At 54.1% G+C, this 13,947-nt stretch overlaps 7 protein-coding genes across 7 annotated transcripts; 4 read left to right on the top strand and 3 right to left on the bottom strand.

The window, feature by feature from the left end:
• Positions 1-58: 58 nt before the first annotated feature.
• Positions 59-2,250, bottom strand: AB675_4199 (Carboxypeptidase-like protein; the record flags this gene model as incomplete). The annotated part of the gene is made up of 2 exons (XM_018144320.1): positions 59-749; positions 818-2,250. 2 exons carry the CDS (start codon positions 2,248-2,250, stop codon positions 59-61), a joined length of 2,124 nt encoding a protein of 707 aa, XP_017998524.1.
• An 820-nt stretch (positions 2,251-3,070) lies between these two features.
• AB675_4198 (DNA-directed RNA polymerase II subunit RPB3) lies at positions 3,071-3,670 on the top strand (the record flags this gene model as incomplete). Its single annotated transcript, XM_018144319.1, has 1 exon — positions 3,071-3,670. One exon carries the CDS (start codon positions 3,071-3,073, stop codon positions 3,668-3,670), a length of 600 nt encoding a protein of 199 aa, XP_017998432.1.
• A 783-nt stretch (positions 3,671-4,453) lies between these two features.
• On the top strand, positions 4,454-6,830 carry AB675_4197 (putative transketolase; the record flags this gene model as incomplete). The annotated part of the gene is made up of 5 exons (XM_018144318.1): positions 4,454-4,507; positions 4,615-4,757; positions 4,874-4,958; positions 5,008-6,663; positions 6,717-6,830. 5 exons carry the CDS (start codon positions 4,454-4,456, stop codon positions 6,828-6,830), a joined length of 2,052 nt encoding a protein of 683 aa, XP_017998609.1.
• Positions 6,831-7,468: 638 nt separating this feature from the next.
• Positions 7,469-8,590, top strand: AB675_4196 (putative oxido; the record flags this gene model as incomplete). The annotated part of the gene is made up of 3 exons (XM_018144317.1): positions 7,469-7,732; positions 7,917-8,020; positions 8,113-8,590. The coding sequence occupies 3 exons, from the start codon at positions 7,469-7,471 to the stop codon at positions 8,588-8,590; spliced, it is 846 nt and encodes a 281-aa protein (XP_017998520.1).
• A 449-nt stretch (positions 8,591-9,039) lies between these two features.
• Positions 9,040-9,756, bottom strand: AB675_4195 (uncharacterized protein; the record flags this gene model as incomplete). Its single annotated transcript, XM_018144316.1, has 1 exon — positions 9,040-9,756. One exon carries the CDS (start codon positions 9,754-9,756, stop codon positions 9,040-9,042), a length of 717 nt encoding a protein of 238 aa, XP_017998436.1.
• A 667-nt stretch (positions 9,757-10,423) lies between these two features.
• AB675_4194 (Non-structural maintenance of chromosome element 4) lies at positions 10,424-11,851 on the bottom strand (the record flags this gene model as incomplete). The annotated part of the gene is made up of 1 exon (XM_018144315.1): positions 10,424-11,851. The coding sequence occupies one exon, from the start codon at positions 11,849-11,851 to the stop codon at positions 10,424-10,426; it is 1,428 nt and encodes a 475-aa protein (XP_017998575.1).
• Positions 11,852-12,379: 528 nt separating this feature from the next.
• On the top strand, positions 12,380-13,594 carry AB675_4193 (uncharacterized protein; the record flags this gene model as incomplete). Its single annotated transcript, XM_018144314.1, has 1 exon — positions 12,380-13,594. One exon carries the CDS (start codon positions 12,380-12,382, stop codon positions 13,592-13,594), a length of 1,215 nt encoding a protein of 404 aa, XP_017998469.1.
• Between the last annotated feature and the right edge of the window lie 353 nt (positions 13,595-13,947).

Genomic DNA, 13,947 nt, shown 5'->3' with positions numbered 1-13,947 from the left:
TGTCAACCCAAGTAGCTAGAGGTATTGGCTCTTCTCATCGAGATTTGCTAAGTCGTCGTCAGGCCATCGCCGCAATACACCCAGCAGCCAATACGGCCGCCGCAGCGTGCCCTACGGAAGAGCAGCCTATCATCATCGGTACCTGGAGAAAAGGGGCAGCAGTCGGCACGCCGGCGCCACCGGAGCTGGTCGACGTGACGCTTGGGATTGCCGTTGCTGTGAAGACGCCGGTTGGGAAGCCTCTGTTTGTGGTGGTTGTGGTCAGTCCTGAGCCAGCCGCTGTTGAGGTTTCTACTCCTGTGGTGAGGCGAGTCGTAGATGGCAGGCTGCCTGGCACACCTGCCTGCGCCGCCAGAGACGGATCCGGTGGCGTCCATTCCGACTCCTGATTGTATAGCACGCCATTGATGATGACGCCCGCACCATTGGCGAGCATGTTCTTGTGATCCACGTTGCACGTGGTGTTCACGGCTCTGATGTTACATACCGCATTCGACATAGGCGGAGCGATGTTTTGGTGGGTCGAATTCGCTTCCCCTTTTGACTTGAAAGAAGAGAGGTCAGCAGGGTTGCCCAAGCTGATACCATCGCCGTTGATGATCCTTGAGAACACTGTGAACGCCGTCTCCGGCTGGTATGCGGGCACAAGGTGCCCTGCATCATAGATGCGAGCGAAGGAAAGATTGCCGAACTCGCGGACCACACCGCCGATGTAGCTCGAGTTGGCGACGATAGGTGCGTAGCCGGCGCTGTACCATGGAGTGTATGCTGGACCTGCAGCAGCTGCAATTGCGAAAGAAGCGGCTTCGCCGCCAACCCAATTGCAGATGTAGTCTCTGTCACCGTAGATGAGGCGACGCGGGTGCCAGAGTTAAGCAGGTCGGCAAGGTCAGCGATGCCGGAGGAGCGGGACCAATCGCCTGTGCTGTTGAAGGCGCTGTAGACGGCTAGGGAGGGAGTAGTGTAGTTCAGAGGTGTGCCGATGGATTGTTGAACGGCGGCGGTGTTGAGGTATTCGAGGTAGAGGGAGCTGGGGAATGGGTCTAGGTAAGACTGTGTGATGTCGTAGACTGAGCGGTTGGAGGCGAAGTAGGGCGTGAGGAGGTTGTTCTGGCAATTGGTAGTGGCGGTGGCGCATGCTTCGTTGACGTTGGCGGCATTGCCGATGTCGTTGGAGTCGTAAGCGAGCTCTTGAGAACGGCAGAGTGTGGTCAGCTCCTGACAGCCACCAGCGCCACGGAAGGCGCTGAGGGCATTGAGCTGCTGGACTTGGTTTATGGCTCGGATGTTGTAGGTGTTCTTGTCGTAAGCGAAGTTTGGCAAAGAAGGCGTTTGAACCAGTGAGTCAATCCAGCCGTTCATGATGCCGAGGGAGCTTAGTACAAGATCGATGGTAGAATTAGCAAAGTCCGGTGACGAGGCCCGAAGAGCATTTTGGGTCTGAAAGAAGGAGCCGATGGCCGGACCGTAGCGACCACCATATGACTCGGTGAAGAGATTGATGCTGGCGGACGAGGACGAAGAATTCGTTTCGGGCGGAGACCGAGAATACTCTGGGAAGCTTTGGATGAAAGCTTGGAGGAAGTGCCATACTGAGTGTGCAGCTAGCTGTGATGTGTTGGCGGTGGAAGTCTGGTCATTTGAGGAGAACGTGCCATTGAGGAAAGTGTAAGATGGCTGTGTACCTGGTGTAACTGTAGGTGGGTAGATGATGCTCTGATCCAGTAAGTTCAAAGAACCGTTCGAAAGCAGATCGTAGCTGAATCCAGTCTGGACGGGCTCGTCTATAAAAATTAGATTGGAGCTGCGATCCCAGCCCCATTCACGAGCCACGGTACCCAGGCGGTCTCGAGCTAGCTCAACAACTTCGCAGGGACCGACCTCCTGGAACAATCCGACCATCGAGCTACTACCTGGTCCACCATTCATGAAGACCGTCAAGGGTGCCGTTTCGGGTAGCTGTCGAGATTCGATGAACCAAAAGAAAGTATTGATGGTATAGTTGCCTTGCTCAGGTCTGTCCGTGCTTGGTGGGAGGGTGACATAGCCACTGATCTGCCGTTGAGTCTCGAAGACAGTTGTACACGTGCCTCTGGCAGGCGTCTTGTAGCTGATGGTGACATTTTCATCGCTAGGTGAGGAGATGGAGTTGACGTTACCATACTCAGGTAGCGGTGGAAATTGTGCCACAGCTTGAGTGCCAATATACCATGATAGTGCTGCAGTCATCCACCATGTCTGCAACGGCATGCCTCAAGTACCTCACAACTTCCTCGGTGTTGACACTACGAGTCTTCTCCAGGCCGTGACCGTCGCGAGAGGGTCCGAGCAACAGACATTGGGTTGACAGTGATGTGTGTTCTTGCCGTGACAGCTCTATGTCACAGTATTGGATAAGTCAGACATGTCCATGACTGTCACTGTATGCAAATGTGCACATGCCACAACCTTGAGTGAGTCTGCTTCATCAAGCCAGAGGCAAGGCAAGAAGGCAATTGCACTAGTCCGTTTTGGATATTTCGCGACCTGATCGATCTTTGCCTGCGCCGCATCTTAAATGTTGCCCACATCTATCATTCCTCTTTCCTCTACTATCTCACTGTCCTCACTTTATTGTGTGCCCGCTGAGTCAGAAGTGATCTGGCGCAATGGCGCTTTACGATCAGGGACGCTATGGTGGTGACAGAGGGTACTTCGACAATGACACGGAAGAAGGACCTCGAGTAACTGTCCGTCGGGTAGAGGCAGATCGGGTCGACTTTGTCCTTCAAACATGCAGTCTGGCTTCGCCAACTCACTCCGGCGCGCTATCATTGCCGAGATTCCTACCATTGCGATCGATCTGGTCGACATCAGCACCAATTCCTCAGTCCTGCCCGATGAGTTCCTTGCACACAGGCTTGGTCTCATACCTCTGCACAGCCAAGGCGTCAATCAAAATATGGAGTACACTAGAGACTGCGATCGTTGCGAAGACCACTGTTCAAACTGCTCGGTGACGTTGCGACTCCGAGCGAAATGCGAAAGTGAGGGACAAGTCATGAAGGTTTTTGCTTCCCATCTTACAAGGATGGATCACCGTGACGATGCAATTGGTCAGCCGGTCATTAAAGATCCAAACGGCGAAGGTCCGATCATACTCAAATTGCGGCACGGCCAAGAGGTAGACTTCACGTGCATAGCGAAGAAGGGCAATGCCAAAGAGCATGCGAAATGGGGTCCCACGGCGGCCGTTGGCTTCGAATACGATCCCCTGAACAAGCTCAAGCACACGACGTACTGGTTCGAGGAGAACGCTGAGGAAGAGTGGCCAGTCGATGAGCGCAATGCGCAGTGGGAAGACCCAGAGGAGCAAGCAGACGCCTCCGTGAACCCCGACGCGAAGCCCAGCGCCTTCTTCTTCGACGTTGAGAGTGTCGGCATGCTCGAACCAGACGACATCGTCGCGGAAGGGGTGTACGCTTTGCAGCTGAAGCTCAGTCAGCTGAGAACCGCACTCGACCCCCAAGGCACTGCTGTCAATGGCGACGAGGATGGCGACTACAACCCTCCAGCCGACTTTGGCGCTGGCGATTACGGCAATGGGTACGGTGGCTACGGGGGAAACGGTGATTATGGTGCACCTGCAATGAATGGCGGCGGTTATGGATATGGGGGCGCAGGGCATTGATCTAAGGCATAATTGAATATCTTGGGCATAGCGAGGAGTAATGGTTTGGGACAAAAGTGCTGGTCGTCACGTTGTGTGGCCGAAGAGAACGGTCGAGAGCGCGATACGATACAACTTTGGCCAGCGACCGGTGCATCCAGCAGCTTCTCTGCGGCAGGGAACGCTCATCTCTGCGGACGGTGTGATTATTTCGAGGCCAGAAATGGGAAATGGGCGGGGCCCGTGGTTGCATAGAAATACTGATCTTATTCAGCAACCCTGAAATGGCTGACTACTCCTTTTCTAGCATGCATGGACGAGTACCTGACTTGATCAATGAAGAGTACGATTTGCTGTGATTGACCACGGCAACATCGGAAGAGATGTGCTGTCTTCAATGATAGTCGCGGCTGCCGTGACAGGTATATAAGAGCGAAGACAGGAGCGACTGATTGTAGGCTCGTCTTTGACCGGCCTTCTCATCTTAATCTCACCCACAACTTCGAGACGCAGTTTCAAACGCCGACAGTCACAGAAGCAGCCTATTGATCGACAACGTGGGGCAGCTCTCATTGCACGCGGCGAGTACTCAGGATTTCAGGCTGAGTGACAACCCGTGAGTTTGACCCACCAAAGAAGGAAAACCGCCCACTCGCTGCATCATCGCATTGCCCGCCGGCGCCCAGCAGTCTGAGTATCTCCGGATATCAACTTCGAAATTTCGTCGAGCGTTGATAGCTTCATTCTCCCATTGTCACACCCCCTACTCTCTCTTCAAAGGTCCCATTGACGAATATCGCCATCATGGGTTACACCGACGCCGACTGGAAGGCTATCAACACCATCCGCATCCTCGCTGTACGTCTCAAATTACCCCGCCATTCCAAACATTTTTTTGCCGTGCTACACCATACACGCCATTGAATTTGTTGAGCCTCGCACTGACAAGTCCATACTGTCTACAGGTCGATGCCACCTCAAAAGCCAACTCTGGCCATCCTGGCGCCCCTATGGGCCTGGCGCCGGCCGCCCACGTCCTCTTCAACAAGTTCATGACCTTCAACCCCAAGAACCCCAGCTGGATCAACAGAGATCGCTTCGTCCTCTCGTAAGTCTGGAAAGAGCCGCATACTGAGCAGGAGAGCTCGCCAAATCAGATGTGAAAGGCAGCTCGTCCCGATAGGCCACTATGAGGAGAAAGCGGACTGACTGACAATCTCCCAGCAACGGCCACGGCTGCATGCTCCAGTATGCTTTGATTCACCTGTTCGGCTACAAGGTCTCGATAGACGACCTCAAGGCATTCCGAGTGAGTAAATGGCATGGGCTACACAGCGGCAAGCACTGACAAGCACTAGCAAGTTGACAGCATCACCCCAGGCCATCCGGAATCGCACGATACACCAGGCATTGAAGTCACAACTGGACCGCTTGGTCAAGGTTTTGCCAACGCTGTCGGTCTTGCTATTGCTCAGGCTCACACTGGGGCTGTCTTCAACAAGCCCGGATTTGACCTGATCAACAATCACACTTACATGTTCTTCGGTGATGGCTGTGCTCAAGAAGGCGTGGCATGCGAGGCTGCCTCCTTGGCTGGTCATCTTCAGCTCGGCAACCTGATTGCTATCTACGACGACAACCACATCTCGATCGATGGTGACACAAAGTGCGCCTTCACCGAAGATGTCCTGAAGCGGTTCGAGGCCTACGGCTGGCACACTCAGCACGTCGAGAAGGGCGATGACGATCTTGAAGGCATTGAGGCTGCTATCAAAAAGGCCAAGGAGGTCACTGACAAGCCTTCCGTTATCAAGCTCACCACCACCATTGGCTTCGGCTCGAAGCTCCAAGGTACCGGTGGCGTCCACGGCAACGCCCTGAAGGCCGATGATGCGAAGCACGTCAAGCAGAAGTTCGGCTTCAACCCCGAGGAGTCCTTCGTCGTTCCCCAAGAAGTTTATGATCAATATCACAAGCACGCGGCGGAGGGCGCAGCTGCCGAGGAGGCCTGGAATGATCTGTTCAAGAAATACCAGAGCGAGCACAAAGAAGCAGGTGCAGATCTTGCTCGACGTATCTCCAGGAAGCTCCCGGACGGTTGGGAAAAATCGCTGCCGCAGTGGAAGCCGACCGATGCCGCCGACGCTACCCGCAAGACATCTGAGAAGGTTCTTGAATCAATTCACAAGGCCGTGCCAGAACTATTATCTGGCTCTGCTGATCTGACCGGCAGCAACAACACTCGGTGGAAGGATGCTGTCGACTTCCAGCCACCCAGCACAGGCATTGGTGAGTGGTCTGGCAGATATCTGCGCTACGGTGTCCGCGAGCACGCCATGGCTGCGGCGATGAACGGCATATCAGCCTATGGTACCCTCATCCCGGCAGGTGGCACTTTCCTCAACTTCGTTTCATATGCTGCCGGTGCAGTCCGTCTGTCCTCACTCTCGCATCAGCGCGTCATCTACGTCGCGACACACGATTCGATCGGTCTAGGTGAGGATGGCCCAACACATCAGCCTATTGAGACCCTTGTCCATTTCCGTGCGCTGCCAAACATGATGGTCTGGCGCCCGGCCGATGGCAACGAGACCTCAGCTGCGTACTACATGGCTCTGACTTCGGTACACACTCCTTCGATTTTGGCTCTCACTCGTCAGAATCTTCCTCAACTTGAGAACTCGACTCTGCAGAACGGCATCAAGGGCGGCTATGTTGCTATCGACACCGCCGACGCCGACATCACACTCGTGTCTACGGGCTCAGAAGTCGGCATCTGCGTTGAGGCTGTCAAGACTCTCGGCGATGAGGGCATTAAGGCTCGTGTCGTCTCGATGCCTTGCACAGAGGTCTTCGATGCCCAGCCCAAGGAATACCAGCTCAAGGTCCTGCCTGACGGCAAGCCTATCATGTCTGTCGAAGTCATGTCGACTCACGGCTGGGAGAAGTATTCTCACGAGCAGTTCGGTCTCAACAGATTCGGCGCATCTGGTCCATATAAGGACGTCTACAAGGTAAGCTGCATCTTATTGCAATTCGGAATACACAAATGCTAACAAAAGCACAGAAATTCGAGTTCACTCCTGAGGGTATCGCGAAGCGCGCGAAGCAGACCATTGAGTTCTACAAGGGCGTCAACCCACGGAGCCCGGTTAACCGCGCTTTCCAGCAACTTCAGTAGGCGATACTCGCTCGAGACAGTGATAGCAATGCGTTCATGCGAAGACGGCTTGGTCTCTCGTTAATCTCTAGAAACAGATAATGGCAGACGAAGTTGTATGGACGACAAAATGCGAGACTACTTCGGAAAAGGACATCATAGAATCATGAGAACAAGCCATGAGCAATTGTAGCGAGCTGATTTTGTTTTCGGCGGGCAGTTCCTGCCGGCGGTTTCGTATTCTGCACGATCTGATCATCCCGGTACCTGACGTCTTGTTCACTTCGGAGCAAATGCCCAACGGTTTTGATCTTTCAGCTTTTACTCACGGTTCCACCTGCTGTTATCTCCACGTGCGGTGGCTTCGGGTAGGAGTGCCTCGTCACGATGTGTTCTCGAGCTGATCTTCGGATTGGCTGGCGATGGGACATTGACAATATCAACGCCTGTGGTGACCGGTGAGCTAAGGTTGAATGGTTCAACTTTGAACCTGAGACTTTCCGAGTCTGATATACTTGCCGGTAGCTGCGAAGTAGGATGCTGCCATTCGTCCCCAGTACTTGACACTACTCAATCGGCTACAACAACACTTCTCGGACCAGCCTTCACCCACCAAGTCCTGACTTGCCTGACTGGAACGCCTCAGGAGGCCTCCCAACATGGCTCAGTCCACGACACCTTCCGATTCTCTACCACTGCCCTCGGCCACTACCCATGCCCCACAGACATGGATCATAATCGGCGCCTCTCGCGGCATTGGGCTAGAGTTTTCGCGCCAGCTCCTCGCTCGCGGTGACCAGGTCATTGCCGTTGTGCGAGATCCGATGAAGGCTGCCCAGCTGTGGCAGGTTCTGGGGGAAGCGAAGACGCCGGGCGCCGGGGTTATTGAGCAGTGCGATGTTACTAAGGAGGGCGATATTCTGGTGAGTCAGTCTCGCAGTGGAGAAGGGTACTGAGCAGCACTGAAATGAGAGGAGGGCGCTGTTGCCTGGTGTAGCTGGAGGCTACGAGATGGAGTGTACTCTCAATTGGCCCATGCTAGCAAGAAGTAGAGGATGACTACGCCTTGGGGACATGACAGCTGACACAATTGCATCGGCATAACAGGCATTCGCAACACGGCTGAAGACACTTCTGGCCAAGGGCGTACGAATAGAAAACGTCATCCTGAACGCAGGGGTGCTCAAGTACCCGAACCGGGCCACTGAGATGTAAGTCTGCTTGTGAATCCACACCCATGTACTTTTCCACTTGATGCTCCTCCACTCCTATGCAGCCGCTGACGAGGGACCGCTGCAATCAGAAGCTACGCCGACTTCGCACACCACCTCTACACCAACACCATCGGCCCCATAATATGCGCGCAAGAAATCCTCAAGACGATCGCGTCGTTCTCCTCTCCTTCAGTGACTCCTCCACCAAAGAAGATCATCTTCATCTCCAGCGACAGTGGCTCCGCTACCTTATTCCGAGACCACGAAGATGGATTCGGCGCGTACGCGGCATCCAAAGCGGCGCTCAACCAGATGTTGCGGCATATGGCTGCTGAAATACGCCGGAAGGAGGAGGCAGAGCGGGCCAAGGGCAAGGAAGGCGTTGTCGGCGGCGCTGATACCAAACAGGACAATGACGCATGTTGTGTACTGGCCTTGCATCCCGGAGAGGTCGCGACAGACATGGCGGACGTAGAGCTGGATTGGGAGGTGGAGGGAATCATACAGCCGGATGAGAGTGTGCGGGAGATGTTGAAGGTGATCGAGGTCCAAGGGGCCACGGGATAGTGGGACGTTTTGGTGTTGGGATGGGCGGGTAAGTGCCCTTGCGCTTTCCTTCTTTTCTTTCACTGCTTTCTGTTGGTCGCCGGTGATGCTGGAGCTGACGAGTAACGTAGCCCCACCCATGGTGATACCGCTTTACACCGATGACGATTGTAGCTGAGGCTCCCGTTCCAGCTGCTTGTCGCCAGTCGGCTTTATTTTGGGCCAGCTGTGGATGTAGCTCTGAGGCCTGGAACAGCAGCCCGCCTTCCATTCTGGGCCTCGATCTGCCGCTGGTAAGAGTCCCTGATATGGGTTAGAATAGCAGCCTACCTGCCTTTCTGAAATTCTATCCATTGCGACTGAGCTCCCGTGTATGGGATTCCTTTTTGGCGCTTCATCGGGCAAAAACGACCTGAGGGTTTGAGAAGACCTGGAGCATCAGTCACCATCATCAGCCGGCTCTTCCTTCTTCACAACCGTCTCCTCGCTATCATTTCCTTCGCCGCCAACTTTCCTTCGCTTCTCCACTCCTGCTTCTCCCTCTGCCACCTCGCTTTCAACGCCAGATAGCCCTCATCCTCAATACACCTCCGCCAATACCCCTTAAACAACTCACTCGCCTCCTCCTTCTCCCTCCTCTTCCTCCCCTCCTCCCCTCCAACGCCCTCCCCGGACCACTTCTCCAACACCTCGCCCGTCTTAGCATCATACTTCCGCCCTCCCTTGTGATTCGCATACCGCCGCGCCCGCGTCATGCCCATCTGGATGAACTTGCGCGTCATGTCTGCACCGACGAGGTCGCCTCGAGCGACGTAGGAGTGGAAGATGGACATGAGAGCGGAGGCACTTGCTTGGGCGATAGGCACGGTGCGGAAGGCCCAGAAGGGGAGGATGAGCGATTTGTAGGGCTCGTAAGTTAGGACGCCCTGTTCGCCGCGGGCGATGGCGTAGGTGTAGTTTATGGAGGGTGAGGTGAGGGATGGTGTTGGGAGGGCCGTTGATGGAGGTTGGATGAGGGTGTCTCTGGATTTGCGTTTTGTTGTTGTGGGTTCTGCTGTGGATTTGGATGGTGGTGAGCTGGGAGAAGGGGTTGCTGATGGCTTTGTTTCCAGGAACTTGGAGGCTTCGTGAGTGTCTGGCTCTTCCTTGATCTTTGCGATCTTTGCGTGACGCGTAGTGGCAGGCATGTTAGTCCTTGGAAGATTCCGGCTACTCTCAAGCTGGAATGGTGACTTTTGCAGACACCTCGTTGGTCGCCTCGTCTGAGCCCAAATAGTCACAAGGGTTTTAGTAACACGCATGCATAGACTACCAAAGCCGCACGGATGTGCTGACGCATGAAGTTGATCTACACTAGTCAGTCGCCTCTGAATGCAATAGTGGCCTCAGACGCGACTAGCTCGGCGCTGTCAATGCGCCCCAGTGTCGTCATGATCCTTGTGACAAGGCAACCACGAAGGTGCTCGAGGCGGTGGTCTTGCCTGGCAGTTGTCTATAGGTAAGGCTACTGATCACAGTATTGAACGCATGAACGGTATTCTTGATATGGTGAATCGTCATGCAACATGACGAAGGGAAGCTATCATGTCGGCAAGGATTCTCAAGACCGGATGACAGCAAGATTTTGACTTGATTCTCTCCTCCACATAACACTACGCCAGTCGGTGGAAAGAATCATGACCCAGTACTAAGTATCGTCAATCGAACGACCAACATTGTGAAGTGTACATGGCACAGCTCATCATACGAAGAAGCTCGTGACAACGAAGCTATGCTAATTTTATACACGTATCTCGACAAGCTACCATATCTAAGCTCTGAGTGATACTGATGCATCAGAAAACAAGTACATCATTAATCGTACATGTCAGGATCTTCGCCTCCATCACCATTCGGGGCCGGCTCTGCGAGGACTCCATCGTCATACACCTGATCGCTTCGATGAGGTATAATACACTTGTCAATACCAAAACTTTCCGACACAGTCTCCCAAACATCGAATGATATTGTGAACACAGCCTGATTCCGCTGTGCTAATTGTCGCTCAGCGAGAGGCCGTTCTTCCGCCACGCCTATCGTCGGCATGCCGTGTGCATCATACCCTAGCCATGCTTTGCTTTCCTTGACCAGAAAACTGACATAGAACAAATTCTCCACTGTTTGGCCGAATGATTTTGGATTGACACAAAATTGGAACAGTGGCACTGCGCCGTTCGACATGATGTGATACTTGTCCATCAGCGATTCTACCAACTTTTGCGTCTCCTCGTCGTCCATGTCTGCTGTGTGGCGTTCTTCGTACTCTGCTGTAACGCTCCTGGAGGCAGCATCTTGGTAATCGTTCAATATGCTTAGGATCTGACCGCAGATGACAGTCAAGTTTTGCTTCTCTTGGTTGTCGAGCTCTTCTTCGGTCAATTGCAGAGTTCGACTCGTTTGTGTTGGCTCTCCACGGGCTTCTCGCGCCCGTCGTTGCGTGATTTGCCGGACTTTTTTCTCGACAGACAAGGGTCCGAGCAGGAAGCCAGAGAGGGCAGGACGTGAATTGTACACATTGCACGCACGCCGACCGAGATATTCCCAGTTCATAGGGCCATCCCCATCTTCGTCGTCGTCTTCTGCTTGTGTTCGTCTCCGTCTATTTCGCTGAGTCTGAGTGCTTGCAGGACGCGCTTGCTCCTCCTCGTCCTCTCCGGTTTCTGGCCGCTTCATAAACGCGATGCATTTTGTGACGAAGTCATCAACATCGATGCCGACCGATGAATCGCCTAGCGTCAGGGTGTTGATCTTCTTGTATGATAGATCAGCCGCAGCAACAAGTAAACGTGCGTCAACAGCGGCGTCTGCTGTTTGCTTGACATTCTTGAAGTACTCATTGGCCTTGTTGACAGTGTCCACCAGTCCTGAAGAATTGGCCTGCAGGTACTCCTGTCGATGGTCGTTGAGATCTGTATGAAGCTCTCGGATTTTCCGCTTAGTATGTCGTCGTTCCTCCGGGTCTTGCTTTGGATCGTAGTAGGTGGTGTCAATTTTGTCGCCCGTTTTCTGACTTTGCTGAGTCCGCTGCTCTGTCCTTCTCCTTTTGGCCGTATTCTGTACATCTGGAGAATCCATTTGTTGGTGATTGCTTCGCCGCTTCTGAATCGATCTGCTACTCGAGTGGTTCTCCTTATCCGATTCGCCCGGGCCAAGTGAATCACTCCTTGACGACGGTGCCGGTGACTCAGTCAGGCGAGAGACTGCGCGGTTCGTGGCTATGGCTATAGCGTCTGAGCGCGCCATGACATGCTGCCTTGTGGTTGTGATCAGTGTAGGTAGGTAGGTGGATCAGCCCTATTTGGTCTACGCAGCCAAACGAATTTCTTTGTAGCAGTAGCGCAGATCGCGGTGTAGAAACAGACTTGTTGAAGTGTGAGATCTGCTGTTGCTGATTCAGCGATATGTTGTGGGTTGAGTAGCTGGAAACGGAGGTTGGAAGAGATAAAGTGCCCAGTGGTGTCAGGCGCGTCTCGCGTCAGGGCTTCCAAGGTTGGTGGCAGGAGCAAGTCACCGTACTTTCCGCGCTTTTGTGCCTTGCCGTTCACCGGAGTTGGACATCAAACCAACAAATAATTGAGTATTTAGATCGCCTGGGCACCCTCCATACATGTTCACCTCTAGTCTCTAGAAGAACGAAAAGGCTCGTCAATCGTGGGAACTCGACATCCTGCGTATGATTCGAGCTGGCTCAGCCGCCAGTCGCTGGTCAAGGTGATCTTGGTCACTTCGTGCAGAATATCCACTCCATGAAAGCACCGCTGGTCAGTCGAAATGGCGGACGACCCTGTGATTGCAAGCTATGACTTGATCCTGTCGAGCCCACCAGGATCAGACGCGGTTGTCCACGATGCTGCGCCGTCTGACAAACCAGGTGTACTTGTCTTGCAATATCCCGCGCACCGTCCGGCTGCCCGACCGTACTGCGCTGCTCTTCGACAGAAACCGAGCACGCTAAGATACAAGAAAGCGACAGGCATTGTCGAGGTCGATGTCCCGATGCTCACAACAGACAACTACAACCATGAAGCAGGCAATCGGTACGGAGCGGCCATGACTGACAGCAGGACCGTCAGCATTGGAGGATCCCATGGTCTTGTCGGCGGTTTCAATGCTGGACCCACGCAGGTAGGTTCTCTGCATGACGTCCCTGCTCACCAGAATGGAGAAGCACCTCCGCCGCTCGCAACACAGACATTGGGTGGCAAGATCGCAAAGCCTTCAGAGAAAGACCCTATCTACTTCCTCGCAGCCGTTCGCGACGGTGAGATCCACCTTTCTCACCTCGATGCTCTGGTCCAACTGAGGCCCCAACTACATCACATAGACGCAGAAGAAGAGAACAATCAGCGCCGCTTACACCTATCGGGAGGTTCTGCGAACGCGAAAAAGCCCGGCGTCGAGATCACGCCCAAAATCGAGTCTAAGGCGATCGAAATTAAGCTAAAAGACAGCAAGGAAGACCCACGTGATCGCAGTCTCAACGCGAACACCAAGCTGCTGCGTGACATCCAGACTGAGCCGTGGCAGAGGCACGATTGGGTTGACCAGGACGATGCATTAGCCAAAAGTCAAGGCGATGCTTTTCTCTGGCGAAACGGAGAAGTCGATGCGCCCGCAACTCTGAAGAGTGCCTTGTCCAATAGTGACTGGCTCGATCGAATGTCAGCGCCGCGTGAGGATGGTAAGAAGGGCCTTCTGGCAAAGCTGAGAGGCAGAGAACGGGAGAGAGCTCGCCGGAAGAAGGCAGAGGAGGAAAAGAAGAAACTGAAGGAAAGCGCACAGCCACCCGGTCCATCCAAGGGTCCGCTGCTTGAGCAGAGCTCCGACAGCGAACTGAGCAGTCCAGACGTTTCCGACCTGGAGCAGGACGCCGACGATCAGGGTATGGACGTGCAAATCAACGCAGACGCGCTAGTCGAGATCAAAGCCGAGCCAGAAGCCGAGCCAGCCCCATCAAGGCGACGTGGCAGACCGAGGAAGGGCTAGCGCAATGTCCGTTGCTACTCGGCCCCTTGCCCAGAGCCGACTGTAGCTTTCACGATCATCTGAAAGACCTTGGAGTCTTCCCGGCGTGTATGTCGGAGGTTTCGGGAAGGAGCCATTTGTGGCCATACCCATCTGCAGATCTGAGAGGCCTCCTCTGTTCTTCGGACGTGCGTCTCGCGGCACGCGCGGTTCACATCTCACAGAAATGTGCATGATGATCGGGGAACCCTTGATGCCAGGCGCATCCAACTGGGCGCCGAACATAGTGCGTGAGGGATGAACTTCGATGTGGACGAAAAGCGTTGGGCGTCGTCTATGCCAGCTTCATGGCGGGCTAAGAAGTTAGCACAGCG

Source organism: Cyphellophora attinorum (genome assembly GCF_001299255.1).
Source record: "Cyphellophora attinorum strain CBS 131958 chromosome Unknown Contig18, whole genome shotgun sequence".
NCBI lineage: Eukaryota > Fungi > Ascomycota > Eurotiomycetes > Chaetothyriales > Cyphellophoraceae > Cyphellophora > Cyphellophora attinorum.
Note: the sequence above shows the minus strand (reverse complement) of the source record. Positions and strands in the feature narration are given on the sequence as shown.